This window comes from Rhinopithecus bieti, unplaced genomic scaffold (genome assembly GCF_001698545.2).
Source record: "Rhinopithecus bieti isolate Rb0 unplaced genomic scaffold, ASM169854v2 scaffold_37505, whole genome shotgun sequence".
Taxonomy (NCBI): domain Eukaryota; kingdom Metazoa; phylum Chordata; class Mammalia; order Primates; family Cercopithecidae; genus Rhinopithecus; species Rhinopithecus bieti.
In genome coordinates this window covers 533,943-558,428 of record NW_016815797.1, presented here as the reverse complement: position 1 = coordinate 558,428, position 24,486 = coordinate 533,943, and the positions used below count along the sequence as shown (strand labels likewise).

At 52.0% G+C, this 24,486-nt stretch overlaps 1 protein-coding gene across 2 annotated transcripts in view; it reads right to left on the bottom strand.

Annotated features, from left to right (window-relative positions):
- The window catches only part of BICD2 (BICD cargo adaptor 2), a 48,785-nt gene that overhangs the window by 4,751 nt on the left and 19,548 nt on the right, over nucleotides 1-24,486 (bottom strand). For both annotated transcript variants that reach the window (XM_017853707.1, XM_017853708.1), the window contains exons 2-6: nucleotides 12,946-13,158; nucleotides 6,583-6,735; nucleotides 4,175-4,630; nucleotides 2,413-3,456; nucleotides 1,674-1,825 (exon numbers count right to left, since the gene is read on the bottom strand). In XM_017853707.1, coding sequence (XP_017709196.1) covers nucleotides 1,674-1,825; nucleotides 2,413-3,456; nucleotides 4,175-4,630; nucleotides 6,583-6,735; nucleotides 12,946-13,158 — 2,018 coding nt within the window. The remainder of the gene's footprint in view (nucleotides 1-1,673; nucleotides 1,826-2,412; nucleotides 3,457-4,174; nucleotides 4,631-6,582; nucleotides 6,736-12,945; nucleotides 13,159-24,486) is intronic.

Sequence of the window (24,486 nt, the reverse complement as noted above, 5' to 3'; positions counted from 1 at the left end):
CCCGGGACTCCCAGGGTGGTAAGGCTGTGCAGGCACTGAGCGCAGCCCCACCCTGCCCACACGCACCCACCCTGCCTGTCCCCACCTGCCAGGAACTGGCCCTTGGATAGCACCCTTTCCAAGGACTCTGCTGCCCACCCTTTTGAGGACACACACTGAGCTGTGATCCTTGCAGGTTCAAAATCTTGGCTCCATCTGAAAAGTTAAGTTTTAAAATAAAACAAATTTTAAAAGGTAGGGTTTACATGCCGGATGCTGAGAAACTGTGGAATTTTTTCCCAAGCCCCAGGAAGACAAGACGCTTCCAGAGAAACCCTGGGACTCTTCCTAGTCTGTACCCTGCCCTGGCAGGGCCTGCAGGGATACTGAGAAACTGGGAGTGCCTGGCACCAGGCTTGAGAGAAGCAGGCCCTATGTGCAGTTCCCACCCTGTCCAGCTCAGATCCTCAGCTTGCTCACCCATAAAAAGGAAACATCTAGGTTATCTGCTGCGCCCATGGTGGGCCTGGCTGTCCCCCATGCAGGGCTGGCCCCATGGTGCTATCCCAATATGACCCAGCAGGTGGCGCTACCCATCTCTGGAAGATGAAAGACAGAGGGGGCACCTGGGAAGATGCTGGAACCAGGACCTGCCCCACAGAGGCCAGTGAACACCTAGGGAGCCTCGATTCCCAGCCTTGGGGTCTGACTCCCAGCCAGGAAGGGATGTGCACCCACCAGGGGCAGCCCACCCAGAGCCCACTACTAAGACCCCCCCCCCCCCACAGAGGAGGAAGGAAAGCTGGTCTCCAAGCCCCAAGGCCCTCTCCTCACCTTCCCCAGATTGGCAAAGTGAAGGATAGGAGGTGAGTACCCAGTGGTCACAATGACGCAGAGGTACAGGGCTATGCACAGAGGTGGGACCCGAACTGTGGACCCCAGCCAGTGACCTGCTCCAGCCAGGAGGGTAATCTTCTTTCTAAATCTACAAACATAAATGCACACTTGTGCCATATGGCCAAGTTCTTGGGGGCGAATACCTCATGAGAGAAAAGGCCAGGACTCCTCTGTCACCTGTTGGCCCCAAGTAAGTCCCTGGAAATGTTGGATCCAAGGGATGGGAGCCCAAGCACCCCCTGAAGCTCTGCAACTCTGACCCATCCACTCCAGGATCTGCTTTCCTCAGCCCCTCTGCCCTCAGTCTCCATATATGCAAAGCAGAGGCAAGCCTGGGCCTGCTGCACTTTCATTCACAGCAAAATCGAATCAGCGCTACAGAACCAGGCTCCTGGGGGCTGGGCTAGGTCCGAAAGGAACAGAAAAAGGATCACACACACTCTGCTATCCCCGGCCACATGTGGTCACCTGCCAGGCATGTGCTACGCTCCAGCACCTGCTTGCGTGACCTCGGAGGACACTGAGGTGCAGCAGCTGGGGGCCCCCAACCCCATGTGGCCCCTATATCGCCTCACCCTTTCTTGTCACCAACTTGAGCACCAGTATGCCAGAGATGTGCCAGAGGCCATGCTTCCCCAACCTTGTACCATGTTGGCCCCAATGGAGCTGGGCGCAGCCACCGACTAGGCAAGGTTGCAGGCCTCAGTATAAGGCAGTGAGAGGCTCAGGGTTTCACAGGCAAGTGCTGAGGACAGCTGGCCTCAGGGAAGGGGAGGGCCCAACAGCAGCACGGTTACCTGGTGGCAAACATGGCACGCAGCGAGGAGAAGGTGGCTGCGTCCTCCTTGAGGGCCTTGAGCTCATTGCGCAGCTTCATCATGGTCTCGGTAACCATGGCCTTCTCATTCTCATACTTGCTCTTCAGGTTGGCAAGGGCCACCTCGGCCGTCTGGGGTACAGATGTGTAGGGTAGAAAAGTGAAAGGCGTGAAGTCAGCCTAGAGGTGCTCTGGGAGTAGGATAGGGAGCCCTGGTCTGAAGTGGTGGCGGTGCCTGGGAAGAGAGCTCCTGGGAGGCCCCTCTCTCTGACAAACCCTGGGGATGGACTCCAGCAGCTACGCCATGGGGAGTCCCACCCGCTGATTCTGACTGGCAGAGGAGGGACTGCCCCCAAACCTGCCTACAGGACCCCCACGAAGCCCCACCATCACTCTCCACAGCTCAGACTACGGCTCTCACACATTTTCCCGCCAGCATCAGGAAGCACTATGAGGCAGTCACAGTGAGTGAATGGGGGCGGCATTTCTCACGGGCTGAGCGGCTCTGCTGAGGGGCCCTCACGCCCACCTGCCCGCTCCACCCTCCCAGCTGGGGGCCCTGAGCAGGGGAGCACAGGCGGCCAAGCTACTATGGGCTGGCTTTGCCTGGTGGTGACGCAGGCCTGGGGGGCCCCGTGGCAGGGGGAGGAAGGAGGCCAAGGGGAAACACCCTTAGGCCAGCAGTGGGTGACAAGTGGCCCTACCGCCTGGCGCCTCACCTGCTTGTTGGCCTTGAGCACAGTGCGCAGCGTGGTGATCTGTTCCCGCTTGGTGCTGAGCAGCGACTTCAGCTTGAGGATCTCCTCCATGAGCGCCTCCTTGTCCTTGTCCACAGCGGGGCCCAGCTCCTGAGAGGCGATGCGCTGGCGTGACAGCTCCGTGGTGCGGTCCACGGCTGCCTGCAGGTGCTTGATCTGGTCGCGGATGATAGCAATCAGGTTGTAGATGTTCATGGGCTCCCGGCGTGGGTCACTCAGGGGTGATGGCAGTGAGGAGCCAGGCGAGGGGCTGCTGTCCCCGCTCCCACTATCGGCTCGGCCCGCCTCAGGAGCCAGCAGCCCCTTGGGTAGGAGGATGGGTGAGCGGCGGCCGCGCCCCTCGGGGCTGGTGCGGCCCCCGGGGCTGGTGCGGCCGGCCCCGCCCTGGCCCTCGCGGTAGTAGTCCAGCATGACGCGGTTGGGCGTCTCATTGTTGCACATGCACACGTGGTGGTAGAGATTGGCCAGCTCCTCACTGAAGGTCACCAGCTCATCCTGGGCCACACTCAGGCTGCCCTGCGTCTCACCAGCAACGTCGCTCACCTTCTTCAGCTCCTTCTCCAGCCGGGCCAGTAGCTCGCGGTCCTGGCGGCTGGCCTTCTCCAGCAGGGAGACCTTCTCCATGAGCGCCTGGCCCTCAGCCTCGTAGCGGCCCCTCTCCTCGGCGTGCTGGGCCTCACGAGCCTCATGTGTGCTGCGCAGCGCCTTGAGCTGCTCACGGAGCTCACCAGCCTCAGCCACAGCCACATGGTACTTGCAGGCCAAGATCTCGGGCCCGTTGATGTCCACCTCGTAGTAGTCGCCGTCCTCATGGCTGTCACGGTCCTTCTCATTGTCCAGGGCCGTCTGCCGCTCCTTGCCGGCCTGCAGGCGCCGCAGTGCACTCAGATTCTCTGTGAGGCGGGTCACCTTCTCCTGCTGTTCTGACAGGGATCCCCGCGTGTGCTCCAGCTGCTTCTGTGTGTCCTGCAGCGTCGCCAGCAGGCCCGCCTTTTCCCGCTCCATCTGCAAAGGCACAGGCAGCAGGACACCATGTCAGTTGCCATGGACTCCGAGAGCTTGGAGGACCCCCAGGATGGCCCAGTGACATCCCACCCCATGTCAGGACAGGCTGTGAGCCCCAGGTTCCTTGGCCATGCTGTCAGTGAGGTGGACAGAGACACACAGGGTGTGGAAAGGATGGAACTCATGCTGGGCCCTCAGAACACTGCCCGTCACCAGTAATGGTGGTCACCCTCAATGCAGGCTCTTTCCCCACTCATGTTACAGGGGATCTGGGCTCAGAAAGTGGAGCTCTAGGCTGGCTGGGTGTGTAGTCAGGAATATTAGTGCCCTAGCCCTCTGCTTCAGAGGACGGGACTCTGTTGCCTTGGATCAACAGGGTCCACGTCCCAGGAGATGAGCCCATGTATGACCTTGGTGGGCCCCTCTGACACCTGGCCTGCGTGTAGGGATCACATGTGGGGCCAGTGTCTCATCACTTCACCCTGACACCATGTAGGTAACAGGGGAGCAATGTGGGTGCTGTAGTGCCAGGAAACCACTTCTCTGGGACTCTTCTATGTGTGCTCCTAGAGTTCCATTTACAGTAATGATGCAGGAGATAAAATCAATGTAAGGAAAAGGGAAAGTTAACATCAGCAGAGTGTCAGGTAACCACTGCTTAGTGAGCCCTGCAGAGCTGGAGTGGGCACAGTGTGCTGAAGGCCCGCTGCCTGCTCACCTGCATAAGCTGCTGCTTCAGCTTCTGGATCTCGGAGATGTTGAGCTCACTGAGTAGGTCGGAGACGAGACTAGGGGAGGGCGGTGCAAGGCCCTCCTTCTTGGGCGTGGAGGTCTTGTTGTCCAGTGGCAGCTTGGCCAGGCCGCCATGCTCAAAGCCATTGACCAGGGCCTCGGCATCGTTGTTGGGCTCAGCAGCATCGTCACTGAACTTGAGGCCATCCAGTGAGACATGCAGGTGGCTGGTGTAGAAGGAATCATTGATGCTCATGTAGTGTGACAGCTCCTTGCGCAGGCTGTTCTTCTGCTCGCGCTCCGTCTTCAGCGTCTCTAGCGCCTCCTCCAGCTGCCGCTCTGAGATCTCCTTGAGGCGGATGGCATCCTCCAGCTGGCTGTTGAGGTACTCGGTCTCCTCCTCCAGACGCTTGATCTCATGCTTGAGGCCCTCAAACTCCACCTGGGAAAAGAAGTCAACGCTCTTGCGTCAAGGCAACATGGAAGTTCCTTTTAGGCCCCATAAATGAAGAATACACCAGCACACCAGCTCCGGCCCCATAAATGAAGAACACACCAGCACACCAACTCTGGCCACCCACGAAGCGCAAGGTGAAACGCCAGGTGAAGTGCCATCCTGGGAAGGGAGGGAGCCCGTCCAGGCCAAGACCACTTCTGCTCAGAGATGTGGATGCTAAGAAGGTTCCAGGGCATGAGATGCGAATGCAATGAAACGCTCAGCCCAACCCACCCACCGTTGGGATCAGCAGACATGGGGAGGGGAACACAAATGTCTGAAGTGGCCCCAAGCCAGGACTGTACATGTGGAGATGCACCAAGAACAACACACATCCACCCATAGAAGGCTGCCAACCTTGTATTAAGTCATTCACAAATATTACCAAGTGCATGCTTGGTAATATTTAAAATTTAAAATTTTATAAAGTTATTTAATTAACATTTACAGTTAACTAAACATCTTAAGATACATAAAATACATAAAAATACATTTCAATGTGTGCTGTGATCATGACTTCTAATCATATTTCAAAATGAAGGAACAGAAACTCCCCCCAAGGCAGAACATCTCAGCCACTAAACCTCCACACGCACATGACACCCAGACCTGGAGGAGCTCGAAGGTAGGTGGGAAAAGCAACATCAAAGTCTTGTCTCCATGAAAATCGTATTTGCAGGTGGACAAGGCAAAAGTAGATAGAAAATGATGCCTGATGTGGAGGTTCAGAATTTGTGGGCAATTTCTAAAACTATTTCTTATTTTTCTGTAATATTTGGGCAAAAAAATCAGAAACAAACCAGTAACAGGAAGTGCTGAGCACATCTCTGCAGTCTTGGGTTGGAAGGGACACCTACTACCACATCCAAGGTGTGCGCACAGGAGGTAGGGTGGAGCCCTCAGTCTCAGCACACAAGTGGGGAGGTGAGGAATCCCAGACGGAGAGAGTCAGACTCCACTGAGTGCCAACCCGAGGACAGGGTCGCCTCAAGCCTCAGTTTCGCTTCTCCTAAGGCCACCGTGCGCTGGGGTCTGCCAACAGCAGCACCAACAACCAAACGGTACTTACAATGTAGATAGTGGCTAAGACTGTTCATGTGCACGAGCTGTCACAGAGGGACCAGGCTAGGAGCTCTGCATAAACACAGGCGCTTCCTCCTCCGGGCACACATACCACATTCCCTGACGGTGAGACTCAGAGGATTTCGGTGGTAGAGGATTTGAGGAAAGCAAGGAAGACATCCATGGCATTCCGGGGGAAGTTTTGGGGTTTCCTGAGAGAAAAGACTCCCATTCCCCACCATGCAGGACTGTGGCTCTTGGAGACAGAAGAGCAAGTTCAGGCCTTGAGTGGCAGCAGAACAGCAGAGCACATGATAATTTGGTCACATCACAGAGAGAAGGGACCCTCCTCATTCATCTCTGTCACAGGCAGAGACTCTGCTCGTCCCTGTCAGAGAGGGTTCCCTCTGAGACCTCATAAGAGACAGACGGGTTCTTGTTCATCCCCATCACAGACAGAGAGGACCCTCCTCGTCCCTGTCACAGGCAGAGACACAGGAATACTATAGGCCTCATGGTCAGCACCTGATGGGGGAAAGAGTCTCAAAGTCCAGTCTGGGGTTTTCTGGTGTAACCTCTTCATCACCTCTTAGATTTTGTTTTCATTTTGTTGGCTGGGACACCTCAGCCTGGCCAATGTCAGCAAACACTGCAGCCAGAGTTTCATCTTTTGGAGGGTCTGGGTCCCACCAAGTGTACCCTCTGCCTCCACAGTGGGAAAGCTGGCCCTGGGCCTCAGGTGTGTGGAATGAGACAGGAACCCTTCTCAACAGGGTGAGGGCCTCGACGCCCAGTGAACCCACGTGCCACCTCCACCCCACAGGCCCAAGACTCGCCTGGTTCTGTCTGAGCACAGACACTTGCTTCTGCAGGCTGATGTTCTCCTCCTCCAGCTCCGAGTAGTCCTGCAGCAGGCGAGCTTCCCGGAATTTGTACTCCTTGATGTCATCCCGCAGGCGGCCACGCTGGATCTCCACATTCTGGTTGATCTGTTGGGGGAGAGGGAAAGGCAGATGTGAGCAGCCTCCACAGGGCACGAGAGGGGCTCAGAACAGGCAGGCACGCCATGGCTAGCCGCACAGCCAGAACTCAAGAGCCCAGGCTTGCAGGTGCCAGTGTGACTGCGTGGAAAGGAGTAGGAGCCCAGCGCAGTGTGCCAGAGTGCACGGCGGACCGCAAAGTTTCCAGAGTAAATCCCCTCAGCCCTTCTCAGCTGGGAACCCCTGACAAGTGACTGCCTGCTCCAACCCTTGGCTTCTTCATCTTTAAATTAAAATGGGGTTAAAAGTAGTTCCTGCCTTCTATTATTGGGCATGTACACAGTAGTGTGCAGGTGGGCATATAAATGGTATAGTGCTGTGGCAAACAGCCTGCAGGTGCTGAAACTGGTAAACACAGAGTGTCTACCCCAGAGAAATGCACACATGCCCACAGAGAAACCGGTCCACAGATGTTCACAACAGCAGCGTTCATTTTGCCAAAAGGTGGAAGCAGCCCAAGTGTTCATCGACTGACGAATGAATAAACAAAATGTGGTCTCTCCACACAATGGAATGTTGTTCAGCCACAATAAGGAATGACGTATTGACACATGCTACAACATGAATGACCCGTGAACACATTCTGCTGAGTGAAAGAAGGCCTGTCACGAGAGGCCATGCATTGTATGATTCTATTTCCATGAAATGTCCAGAATAGGCAAATTCATAGAGACAGAAAGTAGGTTAGTGGCTGCCAGGAGCTGGGGAGGGGGAGGGGGAGTGACTGAAACGGGTGTTCTTTTTGGAGCAATGAACTGTTCTAAGATTGTGGAATGGTGCACATATATGTGACTCTAATAAAATACACTGAATTGTACACCTTATGTGGGTGAACTTTATGAGACATAAATTATCTCAATAAAGCTGTTTAAAATTAGTTCGGGTTGTAAGTTGCCATAAGGAGCCAAGAGATGTCATGGGAGAGGCTTGTGCAGGGTTGGGGTGAACAGGATGCAATCAAGGCAGAATTCCAACTTGCTGCCATAAGCCAGGGACCTGGGCCCCTCAGCCGCAGCCCTAGCAATATCCTAGAAATAAAGATGCTTCTTCTTTGTGGTGGAAGCTGGCCTGTACATTACATGTTTAGCATATCCCTGACCTCTGCCCACCAGACACAGCCATCTCCTCTCCAGACATTGCCAATGTCCCCCAGGGGTGAAATCATCCCCTTGACAAATTCTCTATCTCCTCCCTGTACTCTGCTGACCCAGCTGCCTCCCTGTGTATCTGCAAAGGCCTGGCTCCCCAGACCACCACCACCCCTGCTCTAAAGCCCTCCTGGACTCTCAGCCAGAAGCCCTGTCCATCTTGCGGGCCCCACAGCTTCGTCTACCTCTTGCACTGTTCTCTTGGCTTATGCTATGGTTTCTCCTGGTAACATGTGTGTGCTCATCTGAATGGAACATGCTTTATAGACAAGATTCCAAGATCCCATCCAAGTACACACAAAACAGTCATACTGGGTTAGCAAAATGAAATAGGACATCCCTCCCCAAAACAAAGGAAAAAAGGAATGCAACAGAGAGGGGAAGAGAGTCAGCGATATACAGCAAGTACTACTGACAAATGCTTACTATTCACAAAGATTACACTTAAAATCTACAGCAAATGGACACACACATAGTCCTCTCATTATAAGTGATCCAAGTAAGTGACAGAAAGCTGATACCGTAAGAAACAGAGATACCATACAGGGAGGAAGACAAGGCCTGGCAAAGCCTCGTACCAGAGGAGAAAGTGAGCAAGCTGCATGCTGGGATGAAAGGAGAGAAAGCTGCACCAGCACAGCCACCACCAGGGCGAGGCCCCACAGTGGCTACATGAGGAGTGGATGGGGAGTGGGCAGGCTCTCCAGCCTCTCTCCTGTTAGTGAGACTGCAGCGAGTGCAGCGCCCCCCACGAGTGTGCTTAGGGGAGCTGCACAAGCCAAGTCACATCCAGGCTCTCCACACCCCAGCTGGGGACTTGGGCACCTCTATGCCAGAAAGGTTTCTCCAATTCCTGCTTTTTCCTTGCTAACCGGCAAGCAAGCGGTCTGCAACAGGTGTGCAAACATGTGCCACCTGATTCAGTGCGGTCACCCAGCCGGCTCCTCAGGTGGAGTGGAAGCTGAGGGGAAGGTCTAAGTCCCACCAACTCTCCCAGGCCTGCCAGTCAAGATCAACAAACCTAGAAGGTGCTCCAGGCAGTGGGAAGAGAGGGCCAAGAAGCTTCCATGTGCCTGAGCAGAGAGATAGTGACATGCCCAACTAAAGAGTGAAGCAGAGAGCCTGGCTGGATGCCTCATAGCATTAGGGTCCCCCAGAGGCACACACATGACTTCTGTTCCCTTGGCAGTGCCCATACGAGTCCTCAGGGTCCTTCACCACCTGGCCCAGGCAAGGTGTACTAGGAGTTCTGTCCTTGCACCATTGCCAAACCCAGAACACAGAGGCACACCCATGTCAAATGCTGGCCTGGCCATACCATGCCGTGGGTGACAATGGCACCATCTCTGCTGATGCTGGAGGACACAAACACTGTGCTTCCATGCCCACACCACTGGGCGTAGGCAGCCAGGCTCATCTGGCCTGCCACGTAGCACCTCCATCCAGCACACGCCCAATTGCCAAGGGCTCAAACAGGCTGACTGGTTGCCATGGGGTTTAGTTTTCCCTCAAGTAAGCACCTTCTCCCAGTGAGCCTGTCTGATGTCAGCCCAAAGGAGTACAGTGGACAAACTCTGCTGTGTGAGGCCGAGCAGCCCAGATGAAGGAGGTGGGAGCACAGGCCTGTAGCTGACCACCAATGTCCCATCTCAGCTTCCCTTCTGTGGGATCCCCACACCTCAGACTGCTCATCAGCAAGCAGGGTGTGATAACTGCCTGCTTCAAGGAGCCACTCCGCAGGGGGTTGGCTGCCGTCTCTCCTGTCCCCACCAGACCTCAACCCCAGGACACTCTCATCTCTGCCTTGACGGCCTAGGGCAGCCCCTTCACCCTACTCCTTCTTGGGGCAAATATGAAGAAAGATCTTGGTGTGTGTATGAGACCTGGCTCTGACCCCAGGCCTCCTGTGGCTCTCTGGGCCTCTGATTCCCCATCTGGGAAATGGAGCCACATCCCCACTAAGGCCCCATCCAGGTCAGTCCTCAGAAGCTCTCCCACCTGCCAGGGGCCTGGGCAGGAAAGATGCTCTCACTAGCAGGAGAGAAGCTGGAGGACCTGCCCACATGTGGGTCCCACACATACGCAGCGATTAGAGTCAGGATCTGAAAAGCACCTCTCCCCTACCAGCCAGGACACCTTAGGCACATGGTGGAACCTTGCAAACCTCTGTTTCTTCACATCTGACAAGATATCAGTAGGGTCACCAGAAGGACCAAGTCTGAGGCAATCAGAACTATCCAACACATGCCAAGTATGTTTGTTACTGTAAAGCTTCACAGGTCCTCATGGTGTGTTGGGGTGTGGAGGTGGACAGACAACCAGTTGACACAAGGGAGGAAAAAGGGGAAGGGCTGTTGAGGGTGGCAGGGTAGTGGGTCAAAGGATACAATGAAGGTTGTTTTATTGTCAAATGTACCCTTTCTGACCCATGGGATGTGAGCCTTGGGCAGTGATTGGGCAAAGCCATGTTGGGGGGTAGGGGAGCATGGAGGAGCTTGGCACAGTGGCTCAGACCAGCAGAACAGCAGGCAGCAGAAGACAAGAGTTGTGCACGGCTGGGACTGGTGGTGGTGAGACAAGGTCAGTCCTAGAGATGCTCCACCCCAACTAGGTACCCAAGGCGAGGACCTGGGATGGTTCCTACAGCTCTGCAGCAACCTAGGGCAGGGACACGGGCGTGAGGGACACAGAATGCCCAGGGACCCAGGCAGGGACCCTCAGGAGAGAGAGGGAAGGCTGAGGGGTGTGCAAGGAGTGTCAGGATTTCCTCCTGAAGCACAAACAGGAACCACAGAAATCCTCTCTTCCCCACAAGACCTGCAGCATCTTTAACTTGCTATGCTCATTTCCAGTCTCACCTGAAGCCAGCAGGGCCACCCAGCCCTCTTTGGCCTCTGCCACCAGAGATAGGCCTCTTGGAAGAGAGAAGGAGTGGAATGTGCTGGGCTAGGGAGAAAGCACCTGCACACGCTTTTCAGGAATAGAGGGGCCAGACAGATGGCAGCTGGGGCAGCCAAGGATACATCTCTCCAGCCACACAGCCCCTCCTCCCACTGACCAGAGGGCTCCTTGTGGGAGGAAATGAGATCATGTACTGCCACTTCAGAATCTGAGACTCCCCACCCTGAGTCCAAGCCAAGCTCCTCCCTGGACCCCTACGGCCTCAGCGATCTCTGACCTCTCATTCCTACCGCTGCTGGCACCGAGGGCAGTATCCTTCAGTACTGGCATGCTAAGCCAACAGCAGCACTAATCACTGCACACCCTCAGGGCCTATGCCCTGCTGACCTCTAGTAAGATTATCTGCCGCAGAGGGTGGGGCTCCTGTGGCAGGAACAAGGGTCCACAAGTGCTCCGACAATGTGGGGTGAAGGAGCTGTGGGGCATCCTCTACAAGGGGCTTCAGAGACTGTCGGTTTACAGATGGGGAAACTGAGGCCAGGACTAAAGATAAGGCCTTGCCCAGGCCCCAAGGCTCAGTGAAAGGCAAAGTCAGTATCAGCCCATTCCCAACCGACTGGTGCTCACTCCTCCAGCCATTCCCAATGAGAACCTGGGGCTGACCCTCAAAGGCCACGGCCAGGAGGACTGCAGCTCACTTGCCAACTTCCAGCTCCACTTGCAGAACCCAGGGACCACCCCACCTCCATCTTGGTGATGGGGCCTCATCCTTCCTCAGAGGGCACTGGCCCCTCTTGCCCCCATGACAGGCATCTCAGCCCCACTTTTGTCCCCACAGCCCACTCCCCGTGTAACCACCAAACCCAAGCTGGACCCTGCCTCCTTCAGGGCCCCACCCAGGCCTGCGGGACTCTCCCGACACTCCTCCTGCCCTTGGCTCAGCCCCACAGTGAACATGCCCCTGCCCTAGGGACAGGCACGGGGTACGGCTCTCCCCTGATATCTGCCACATGCCTTCTAGGAAAATGAGGCTTTGCTCACGCTGTGTCCTCAGGTTCACAGACACTGAGGCTCCAGCAGGGCTCAATTAAAATATGTGCCAGTCAGTGAGGAAAGACACTCAGGCGCTCACTCAACCTTCCCTGAGCCTCCTGTTCAAACCAGCGAGACTCTCCTCCCACCTGCCCCAGTGGAAGACTCTCCTCCTCCTGTTGGGCTCAAACTGCACAGGCTCCACACCCCACAGCAAACTTCCCAAATCCTGCTTTGGCCACATTGTTCCCCTGGGCTGGGCTCCCCAATCCTCCACGACTCCAGGGCCTAAGTGTCCGGGCCATGAGCAGCTGGTCCTGTGGCCTTTGCGCCTGTCAGGGCCCAAGAGCCAACCTGGTTCCTCTGACTTCATGTTCACAAGCTCATGGACGGACACTACAGTTCCATTTCTAGATGTAGAGCCTGTGCCATGTACCCATGGATGTCCATGGGTACCCAGAACTCCAACAGGCTCTAGTGCCAGGGACCACTCACCCATACCCTCCCTGCAGGCACTCTGCTGTACACAAGGCAGGGGTGTGGCAGCTGGGGCCACTGGCGGTGGCCTCCACCCCTAATTCTCAGACACGCACATCCTACCTCGAGTCTCCATGGAATATTCGGGGTTTGTGTTCTTATTACAGTTGGGCATAACGCAGGCCCTGAATGACACAAAACAATCCCAGGGCTGGGGGGGTCCAATGACGAGGAGTGACCCATGGGCATCAGCCCTCCACGAGTGGGAGTCCAATGGCGAGGAGTGGCCCATGGGCATCAGCCCTCCACGAGTGGCTAACCACACCCCTCCCTGACTGACCACCTCTCTGCTCTGGACTTGCTCATGGGACTTGCTTCACTAGTGAGATGGAAGCAAGCCAGATGCAGCGGAACTCGTGGGTCCATCTCTCTCCCTTCTGCCACATGGGCAGTGGAGGATGACACAAGGAAAGCAAGACAGCCCAGCCAGCTGCAGCATCCCCAGAGGCCAGCCCAGCCCAGCCACCCACCAGGCACACCTGCTATGTGACCCTGGTGGCACTATTGCAGCCACAGAGTAGGCCCCTCCTCACCCCCTCACCTCCTTCAGCTCCTGGGCCACGGAAGCCAGGCGTTCATTCTCCGACTGTGTGTTGGTGAGGACGTTGCGCAACTGCTTCAGCTCTGTCTGCAGCTCTAGCACCTTCCGCACGTAGTACTGCTCCTTGGAGGCCGACTCCTGGATCAGGCTCTCCTCCCGGCTCTCTCCGTCAGCAGCCACCTTCTTGTGATTTGTGTGTGCTTGTCCAAAGGCCTGCATCAGGAGACAAAACACTTGTCAGGTGGGCCTCCCAGGGGCACTGAAGGACAGAGACTCAGCTCACAGGTGACACTCATGCTGCAGAACAACAGCACCAACAATGGGGACTGTGGGCCTGAAGGGAAGGCCCCCGCCCTGGGAGGTGCATCTGTGGCATGCCTATGGTTTGCACACATGCAAATGCAACAAGCTATACCCAAGATTCATTTGCTTCACCAAAATAAGAGAAAGCCTGGTCTCTGAGGAACAGTGTCTGCACTGGCAAGACAAGTACTGGAGTCAGGGAGCCACAGCGGGCATGTATGACAGCAGCTGGGGCCGGCGGAGGGAGCTCCCATACAGCTCCCACCTCCTCCCACTCCAGATGGCACGCCGGCCACCACATATGAAAGGCAGAGGGAGTCTGTCCATCCTGCTGCCTGATGCTGGCTCATCCTTCACTCCTGGGAGAGACCTGGTCTGAGCAGTCAGAGCCCCAGTCCCAAGGACGGCAGTGATGGTAAGAATTAGACAGAGGCCAGCACAGTGTGCCACCCACTCTGCCCAGTTCCTGGCTCAGAGGCCAACATACCAGCATGTTCCAGAGGGGTGAGGAACAAGGGGGGTGGGGGCTGCATGTGGCAAAGAAGTGTAGGGCCCTGGGGCTCAGGGAGGAGACCTTATGGGTGAGATCGACCAGAAAGGCATGCTCGCCTAGCCCAGGATGACCACCTGCCCACGCACCCAAGAGTCAACATTTGTGTCATGTCCATGCCCAAAAACCCAGGCCAGCCAGCCTCCCATCGTGTACACCCCAGGCGAGTGGCCCAGCCTCCAAGCAGGTGCCATCCCCCTCCTTCCCTCCCACTGCCCACTACCCCCACATAGCTGGCATGGCAGGACAGGGCTTCCATGGGTAGAGGGCAGAGGGCCCGCAGTGTGTCACCCCTAGCAGCCCTTGTCTCACTGGCCACTCCACCACAGAGTTCTTGAGGGAGACCTTATCTTTTTACAGTAATCCTGGCTCATGGCAGAAAACAAGATCAAGAGAGAGGCAACTGAAAGTGGATGACTTTGTTTCCCTAAGAGAGAAAAAGGAGCATTTATCACTCATTTACTATTTAATATTAAATCTAAGAATTCAGTCCAAGAAAATAGGAAAAATGTACAAAACCATGAATAAGGATGTTACTAAGCAGGACAGTTTCCAATTTCAAGAAATCAAAGCAAAGAGTAACTCATTTCCTCCCACCAGGAGACTGGCAAAAGAAACCAGGGTCTAGTCTGAGTACCGAGTCTCATGGGACCAACAGGGGAATCAAGGGGAAGACAGACTGATCTTACAGCACTGTGAGGATCACAGGATCCTGCCTGGAAGAGCACACATGTGCTGTGGCAGGTATGGTGACATGTGCTATAAGGTATGTGTTGTGTGTGTGTGTCTCATGGTGTTGCGGGGGACACCCCTGAACAAGGCTAACAGGACAACACAGCCCAGCAGGAAGACTGGTGCTGGCACTGGGACTCCACGTGGGGACTCAGGATTGTCATGGACACTCCTGCTGTGGATGTACAGACGTCCATGGCACCTATACTTCTGAGGAGGCTGGGTCTTGCTCACCTGCCCCCACCCATCAACACAACACCCACTCTGTGGAACATGTCAGTTTTTCTACAAGGCAATCGGGTCAGCTCTGTGATTTCTGCTCTGTTCTTATCCTAGTCCCAAGGAAGGACCAAATCATGATGTCTACACAGCACCTGATCCACCCTGCCCAGCCCCAGGCCACAAGAATGGAAACCAGACATGGAACTGGCCCCAACTGTGGGCTCCCCACCCAAGCGGCAGCCAGACCCCAAGACCCTCACTGGGTGAGGGGCCCACAGGTTGCAGGTGGCATGGGCAGCGCCAGACCATCTGGGCCTCCTGACAAGCAGGCGGGACCCAACTGAAGGGTCCAGCACGCATGGCTGCTCAGAATATGCCCACGAGCCTGGAGCTGGGGATGCACACATCACCTCAGAAGCTTTCTCCAGGTATGACAGCTAAATGCCATGACACGACAATCAAGTCTGGGCCTCCTGGCCTGAGCCCTGGATCTTTTCCTTAGCTTAAGCTCCCAGCCCGGGGCCCACGAACACTCCTGGGCAGCTTTTCAAACACACTGAGATAGAGACTTCCGCCTACAGCCAAGACAAGATTGTTGCAGAAATTAGAACTACCTTCTGTGTAAAAACTTAAAAAAAAAAAAAAAAAAAAAAAAAAAAAAAAAAAAAAAAAAAAAACAGACAATGACAGAATATAAATAAATAATAAGCAGTGGTTTTCACGTCATGGGCACTAGGTAGTGAGAGACAGATCAGGGGAGTTCCAGGAGCCCCCTCCACCAAGAGAACTTCCCAGCCATGGAAAAATGGTAGACTGAGGCAAGGCATGGCAGACCCTGTCAAGGAGGGACTGGAAGATGGCAGCAGGGCAGCCAAGCTAGGCAGATCCACACACAGAGGGCCAGAATCTCCACTGAGGACCAGGCGGCACAGAGCTGGGAAAGTCACTGAAGGACCACCAAGAGGGGCAGAGAAAGCAATCCCCACCATTTACACCAGCCAAAAACAGCACCTGCTCCCACCAGTCACAGGAGAGCCCTCCTGATGCACAGGCAGCAGGGGAGCACTCCCAGGGCCCGACAAAATTAGTCTGGATTAAAATCTGCTCTGATACCACAGAGTAAAGCTTAAAGACAAAACCTGAAAGGATCAATCTGATTCCAAGTCACTTAACTACATCCCAGAACAAAGCTCAAGAACACATGAAGGAATACAAAAACATCCATCTCCCAACAGGTGAGATCCACTGCCCAGCATTCCATCACTAACCACTGAGCAGGCAAAGGCGCACAAACGAGGAAGACAGAAAAAGATCCAGCTAGAACTTCCGGAGACGAAAAGTACAGCGGATGGAATTCAGAGCAGATAAAACAACGCAGAAGAAAAGATTAGTCAACTTGAAAAACCACAGCAAACTATACAAAATGAAACACAGAGAAAAAAGGCTAAAAGACAAAAGCAAAACTTGAACAGAGCATTGGTGAAGTATGACACAATTTCAAGAAGTCTTACATAAGGACTAATTGGAGTCCCCAAGGGAGAAAAACAGGAAAATAAAAAAAAAAATTGAAGAAATCAGAGCTGAAAATTTTCCACATTTGATGAAAATTATAAACCCACAGACATCAGCAGCTTGTCAACCCAAGCACAAGAAATATGAAGAAAACTACACCAAGGCATAACATAACATTGTTTAAAACCAATTTTACAATAAAAATATTAAAATCAGCCAGAAGAAAAAGGATACCTGACTCAAGAGGAGCAAAGCTAAATGACAGCTGATTTCTCTAACAGGCCAGGAGACAGTGGAACATCTTTTAAACAGCAAAACAAAAAAACTTAACTAGAATGCTATACTCACCGAAAACTGTTCACAAATAGAGGTGAAATACTTCAGACGTACAAAAGCTGAAAGAATTTATGAACAGCAGATCTGCATTGGTATTTAAAGATATGTTAAATAAAATCCTTCAGGCAGAAGAAAAATAATACCATATGGAATCTATATCTACATGGAAGAAATGGTAATTAAATAGGCAAACTTTTAAAATACTTATTTTTATTATTTAAATCTCTTTAAAAGATAATTAACTTGAAATTCAATGCAATCCCTAGCAAAATTCCAAAAGCCTTTTTAGCAGAAATGGAAAAGCTGATTTTCAAATTCATATGGAATTGCAAGGGGCCTAGAGGAGCTAAAACAACATTGAAAGAGAATAACAAAGTGAGAAAACTCAGTTTCAAAACTTAATACAAAGCTACGGTGATCAAAACAATGTGGTACTGGTGTAAAGATATAGAGACCAACGGGATAGAACAGAGTCCAGAAATAAACCCTCATATACATGGTCAATTGATTTTTGGCAAGGGTACAAAAATAATTCGATGTTAAAGAACAGTTTTTCGGCCAGGTGCGGTGGCTCACATTTGTAATCCCGGCACTTTGGGAGGCCGAGGCGGGCAGATCACAAGGTCAGGAGTTCGAGACCAGCCTGACCAACACAGTGAAAACCCGTCACTACTAAAAATTAAAAAAATTAGCTGGGCGTGGTAGCGGGTGCCTGTAATCCCAGCTTCTTGGGAAGCTGAGGCAGGAGAATGGTTTGAACTCAGGAGGCAGAGGTTGCAGTGAGCTGAGATCACCCCACTGTACTCCAAGCTGGGCGACAGAGGAAAAAAAAAAAAACGTTTTTCAACAAATGATGCTGGGGCAAGTAGCTATATGTATGCGAAATAATGAAGCTGAACCCCTACCTCACATTATACACAAAAATTAACTCAAAATGAATCAAATACCTAAATATAAGAACTAAAACTATAAAACTTTCAGAAGATAATGTAGGGATTAATCTTCATGACCTGGGATTTGGCCATGAATTCTTAGATATGACACCAAAAACATTAACTAACAACAGCAAAAAATAAGTCACTTGAACTTCATCAACATTAAAAACCTCATACATCAAAGGACATAATCAAGTGAAAAGACAACCTACACCATAAAAGAAATGTTTTCAGATTACATATCTGATAAGGATATGGTATCCAGATCATATAAAAAAACTCTTACGACTCAATAAAAAGATAAACAACTGGCTGAGCACGGTGGCTCACGCCTATAATCCCTACACTTTGCGAGGCTGAGACAGGTAGATCACCTGAGGTCAGGAGTTCAAGACCAGTCTGGCCAACATGATAAAAACCCCATCTCTACTAAAAATACAAAAAAATCCGCTGGGTGTGATAATCCGGTAATCCCAGCTACTCAGGAGGCTGAGGCAGGACAATCACTATGGAGGTTGCAGTGAGCCAAGATCATGCCACTGCACTCCAGCCTGGGCAACAACAGCGAAACTCTGTCTCAAAAAAAAAAAAAAAAAAAAAAAAAAAAAAGACACACAACCTAACTAAAAAATGAACAGGCCAGGCGCAGTGGCTCATGCCTGTAATCTCAGCACTTTGGAAGGCCGAGGCGGGCAGATCACCAAGTCAGGAGATCGAGACCATGAAACTGAGGCACAACAGAGTTCAATGCTTGCCAAGGGTGCACAGTACGGGATGGTGCAGGGCTGGAGACAGAAGGCTGGCAGAATACGCCTCAGGATGGAAAACAGGGCAGTAAGGATCCTGTCCAACAGATGAGCCCAGTGCCCCATCCTACCCCCACTCCTAGGAGATAGAAAAGGCAGGCCAGGTCCCAGGGGCACCTGTGAGCACGAGCCCATCTGCACCCACCACCCCCATCTCAGGGAAGCACAGCCAACATCCCCTGCTAGCACCTCTGAAATAAGCTGCAGCAGCAGGGCTATGTGACTGTGGTGGGCGCCAATCACAATGTGCCTCAATTTCCTCATGTGAAACCTGCGTTAATAATGTCACCAATCTGAGCTTAGTGCTGTGGAGGAGATTTAGTCAGTTAACGTAATTCACTTACCAGAGTCTATGTGGCCTCCTACTCCACCCATCCCCTGATGATAGGAGCTTTAAAATACAGGTTCAGGCAGTTACTCCTTGTTCTCCTCTCTAGGGCTCCCACCGCCTTTCGGATGCCCAAGAAGGAGCCAACTCCTCCAGAGTCAGCATATCTCTGACTCCGGATGTGGCTGAGGCTATTGTCACTGGACCAGTGTTAACATGCTGAGATCCTGACACCCCCAGTGTGGGGGCAGCGCATGGGAGGCTGGGTGGCTTTAGAATGAGCCCATAGCAGATGCTTAGGCCCCCATCACCCCGCAACAGAGGCTGAGATCCAGAAACAGAAGCTGGACAATGAAGGAAGAGTAAAAGATTACGACCAACAACGGGTTACGGTTACCCCTGTGGTTTTCATTCTGTCCTGACGCCAGTACCAGCAAAGCTCCCTGTTATCATCTGGGCACTCCCACCACCTTAGAACAACTCTTCAAGCGTTACTTTCTGTGAAAGTAAAACTAAGTCTATGCTGGAATGGCTGAGACCCTGACCTGCACCTAGTGCAGAGGAGGGAACAGCGGCAGGTGATCAGAGCCTGGGAGGACGGGGAAGTGTGCCAGGTGGAAGGAACAGCAAATAGCAAGAGGTAAGACAAGGTGAGGCCAGAAGGAGAACTAGGTCCTCATACCAGGGCCTCTGAACCTCTGGACAAGAATCTCTTTCCCTCTCTCCTCAGCCACGTAGGCCTCCAGCTTTGCCGAGGTACCCCGCTGTGCAAGAGGCACTGCCCTGCCTGCCCACTTCCCAGCGGCACAGCAGGAGAGCCAACGGGTATGTGCACACCTGAAGCCAGGCTGCCTGGGCCCACATCCTAGCTCTGCCACTGGTCAGCTATGACTTGGTGAGCTCCTCCCTCACTGTACCTGTCTGTCAAAGGGGCTACAGGGTCAAGTTCCCATGGTTGGGCATGTGTAAGCCCACCCTGATGCCAAGGCAGCATGGGCATCAGGTCAGGGTCATCCACAATCACCCCATTTATGAGAAGTGGCAGGGCTTGAAGAGCAGCCCCAGGCCAGTGCCTGCCCCCTCCCACCTGCCACAAGGTTGGTCCCTGATGGTCCCCACAAGGCCAGGTGCTGGCTCCAAAGTGGCCTCACTGTCCTTCTTCACGTGGAAGATGTCCTTACTCTGTAGTCAGCCAGTGGGGCTGCCTGGCTCTGTGGCAACTACCTAATTACAGTTCCCTCAGCTACAAAGGAAAGTCACCCCACTCCCTCCCCACTCTCAAGAGAGAATGTGGATATCTCCACAGTAAGAGCTGGCCATCAGCCCTAGCTAGCAGAGGTTGACCCTTCAGTCTCCGGACAAACCTGTACAGGGCGTGGAAACGGGTCTGCACAGGAAACTGAGAACCAACCCCACTTGCCGACCTTCCACTGGGGTCTGGCTCCCTGGAGAAGGCCTACACCACCAGGGCAGGGAACCAGGCCTCTAGGCAGGGCTGTCCCAGGGAATTCTCTTTCATCCTAAACCAGTTTGGCCATCTGATACAACAGGAACAACACTTGCCAAGCCAGGAGAGCCAGCCTCAGCATTCCAATGAGGCAGGACTTGTTCCAGGATGCAGTTTCCACAACAAAACTGGGAGCCTCAATTCCTTCATCTGCTAGGCTGATCCAGCACCACCCACTCATAGCCAGCTGGTGCCACACTTGTCCCTGAAGGGCCACGATGCCTGCACCAGGGTGGGCCCAGCCTCCTGGGAACGGCTGGGCCTGGGCATCCCAGGAATCCCACTAGTCCTAGCCTGGCTGCCTCCACTGGGCCCTCCCACCGCCTGCTAAGGTAGAGACACTGTTGGGCTCCTTGTCAGGGCTGGTCCAAGCAGGGGAAAGGTCTGATCCTCACCCACTCGACGGGCTGTGAATACCCTCTGCTCAGCACCCATCTTGTTGAAAAATCCCAGGGACTGGCTTCACCATCCCCTCAATGTTTACTAACAGTACTTATTAGTGCTTACTGCACACCTGGTCTCTGGTAGGTACCAGTGATACTGGGACAACAGACTATCAGGCCTCCCAAGACCCAAGTCTGAGGGCCTGTAGCCCAGATAGTCAGTTGAGACCACAAATCCTCCCATCCTGGGGAACCAGAGGATGATAAAACTCACTTGATTATGGATTGTCAGTATCCCAGGCTCTCTATTCCCCCCAACCACAGTGAGGAGCCCCTGAAGTGTTGGTCAACTCTTTACTGTTTTGAAGCAGTATTCCTATCAGAAGTTTGTGCTTGGCGGGCAGGGAGGCATAGCCTTTGGAGCAAGACCCGACCCCCGACCACAGTTTTACTCCTTGTGAGGGGGAAGAGGCAAAGAAATCTGCAGAGCCAGGAAACAGCAGTTCAAGTCCAGCACCCACCTCCTTCATAATCATGCGGTCAGTAAATACTGATCAAATGACGAACTTGCCCCCCAAAAACTGCCACAACAAGCCACAGGACTTCAACACTTGATGGGGTCAAAGGGAAATCAGGTGTTTCCGAGGCCTTAAAAGGAGCTGGGGTGGTCTGCAGGACATGAGAAGACCTGGAGGCCTCAGACGCTTGTGTCTATACACCTTGCTCCACTCCGGGCAGCTCTGCATGTACTGTTCAGAGTCCTGCCCTGCATAGCCAGGACTCCACAGGAGTCCAAGTGGCATCAAGCCTTATTACAGTCATGAGGGTGCTCAGGCCTATCAAGCTGACATAAATACAAGCTCAACAATATTATTATGAGATAAAGAATTTAGGCCAGGCAGTGGCTCACGCCTGTAATCCAGCACTTTGGGAGACTGAGGCCTGATCACGAGGTCAGGAGATCGAGACCATTCTGGCTAACACGGTGAAACTCCGGATCTAATAAAAAAATACAAAAAAATTAGCTGGGTGTGGTGGCGGGCGCCTGTAGTCCCAGCTATTTGGGAGGCTGAGGCAGGAGAACAGCGTGAACCCGGGAGGCGGAGCTTGCAGTGAGCCGAGATCATGCCACTGCACTCCAGCCTGGGCAACAGAGTGAGATTCCACCTCAAAAAAAAAAAAAAAAAGAATTTATAGCATTATGACATTAAACTCACTCATAGATTAATCAAACCTATTGTGACCCAAACAGCCTAGTACAAAATACATCAAAGTCTCAACCACGCAGAGGGAGAGATCGGGGGCTCTGCAATAGCCAGCAAATCAGAACTGGCACAGACACCAGGACTCAGGGCATAAGGAAATGATATCACAAGAGGATGAAGAATGACATCAGAGCAATCTAAAAAAGGAAGAAATTCCATTTATGTGTAGGTGCACCACAGGAGAACAAAGTAAAAGACAGTATTTCACGTAAGTTTTCTGTAAATCTGAAACGGTTCTAAAAAATATATGCTGTAAAAAGTTAGCATACACTCAAGCGTAAAATTGAAAATGATCTCTTAAATATATCTGTATTAGAGAGGGTATACAGAACAAAACAACAGGAAACCAAATAAACAAAAAATAGAAGCAAATCATATGAAAACTTTAGGATCACGGCAAAGCAGTACTGTGCTGGGGGTTGTGGGGGGATTGCGCTAAAAATAAATAATGACAAAAAGAAACAGTCTCTCCAGACTGGGATTGCAGAAACGGAACAAAGTAACAAGCAGAAGTCTCACAAAGGGGAAGTGATACAACCAAAACCCAGAAACAAACGAAAAAGCAAAGCAACCACGGTCGTGTATTTTTTTAACCCGCTAGTGACTGTATTCAGGTTGGTAAGTCTGTGCAAAGTACATACCCCTGAATCCGGGAACTGAACACTTACCAACCTATCCAGTCCCCACAGGCAACGTGAGGACTGAGCTACCACATCGCTGGTTCCACCCCACAGACATTGGCAAGATGGGCATCGGCACCAGCAGGCCTGCCTCACGGGAGAACTGACACAGGGAGTGCGTGCCCAGGAGGGAGCCTGGGTGCTGTGTAGCACAGCAGGTCTTGAGCTCTGATCTCGGCCTAAAGTGTCCCTGTCCACATCCATATCCACTCAAACAAATAATGAGAAAGGAAAACAGAAAGACATGCCCTATCAGTTCTTGATGTATCTGTTGAACATTCCCGTTGAGTTTGCTGAGTTTGTAATGTCCTCTCTAAGGCAGAAGAAAAGACGTTACAAACTCAACAGGAATGTTCAACAGGTATGTCATGAACTTATCTGCTAGTTTCAACAGATCTTCCCTTCCAAAGGGCAGGGACTCATGGACCAATTCCATGCCCAATACGGATGCAAAAAACTGACAAAATCTTAGCAAAGAGAAGTAACAATTTACCTTAAGAGTTACTCACTGTGATCAGAAGACCTTGCCCTAGAACATAAAACCAGAGTAAACCAATTTAATTTTAAAAATCTATATTCAGCATCTGCTATGAAACAAGACAGGCCAACAAGTAAGTAAACCATATAGATAGACTGAAGGTAAACCATCAATATTTCTACCACAAACTAATATTTTAAAAGGAACTAAAAATGTCATCTCTGCTAATATGCTTTCACCATAATTTAGCCTGAACTCTTCTCAACTGAAGCACTTGAAAAATGGATGTGGTAATTTTTTTTTTCTTTCTTAATGTCATAAAAAGAGCATCAATAGAGTAAATCTACCTGGATAGATTTAAAACAAAAGCAAACATAGCAAATAATGGAATGCATTAATAAATAATGGAGCAGCATTGGTAAATGAAGATGCATTTGAGTTACCCACCCTCCCCTTAAAAGGAAAAGGCAGGACTACACTCTTCACCACACTCAGAAAACATCAGAAGGGGGAAAAAAGCGTACCGCTAAATTCCTATTTTTTGCAAGTGATGATTTTGTCTAGAAAATGCACTAAGAAACATCCTCAAAAGGTCAGAGATCTCAAATACACCAAGATACCCACAAAACCCTCCCAAATTAAACTGTTGAGTTATGGACGCAAAAGAAGAGCAATTACATTTATAATCTTGACCTAAAAAATTAACCCCCAGATATTAACTTAACTAGAAACATGAGATTTATCCAAAGAAAATTATAAAAATACTGATGAGAAAGACAGAGCGTAAGGTGGAAGGTAAGATTCCTTGAGTTGTCATGTAGATGCATGTGATACGGATACCACAGCTACAGACCTGGAAGGAAGCTGGAAGGAAGCTGCCTCAAATCTTCTGGGGATTACTTCAGAATAATAGTGAGATTTACCTCAAAGATTTAGCAAGCAAAAAGACTCTCCTGCTTACCTCCATTAAAAAAATGTTAAAAAGACATAATTCGGCCGGGCGTGGTGGCTCAAGCCTGTAATCCCAGCACTTTGGCCGAGACGGGCGGATCACGAGGTCAGGAGATCGAGACCATCCTGGCTAACACGGTGAAACCCCGTCTCTACTAAAAAATACAAAAAATAGCGGGCGAGGTGGCGGGCGCCTGTAGTCCCAGCTACTCGGGAGGGCTGGAGGCAGGAGAATGGCCGTGAACCCGGGGCGGAGCTTGGCAGTGAGCTAAGATCCGGCCACTGCACTCCACAGCCGGGCGACAGAGCCAGACTCCGTCTCAAAAAAAAAAAAAAAAAAAAAAGACATAATTCACAACATAATATCCACCCTTTAAAAGTGGTTTTTAGTACATTCACAGAGTTGAGTGAACATCACCATTAATTCCACATTTCTATCACCCTCCAAAGAAACTCTGTGCCCATTAGCATCACTCTTCAGCTCTCCCCACTGCCATCCTGAAAACCAACCTATTTTCCATCTCTGTGAATGTGTCTATTCTGGACATCTCAG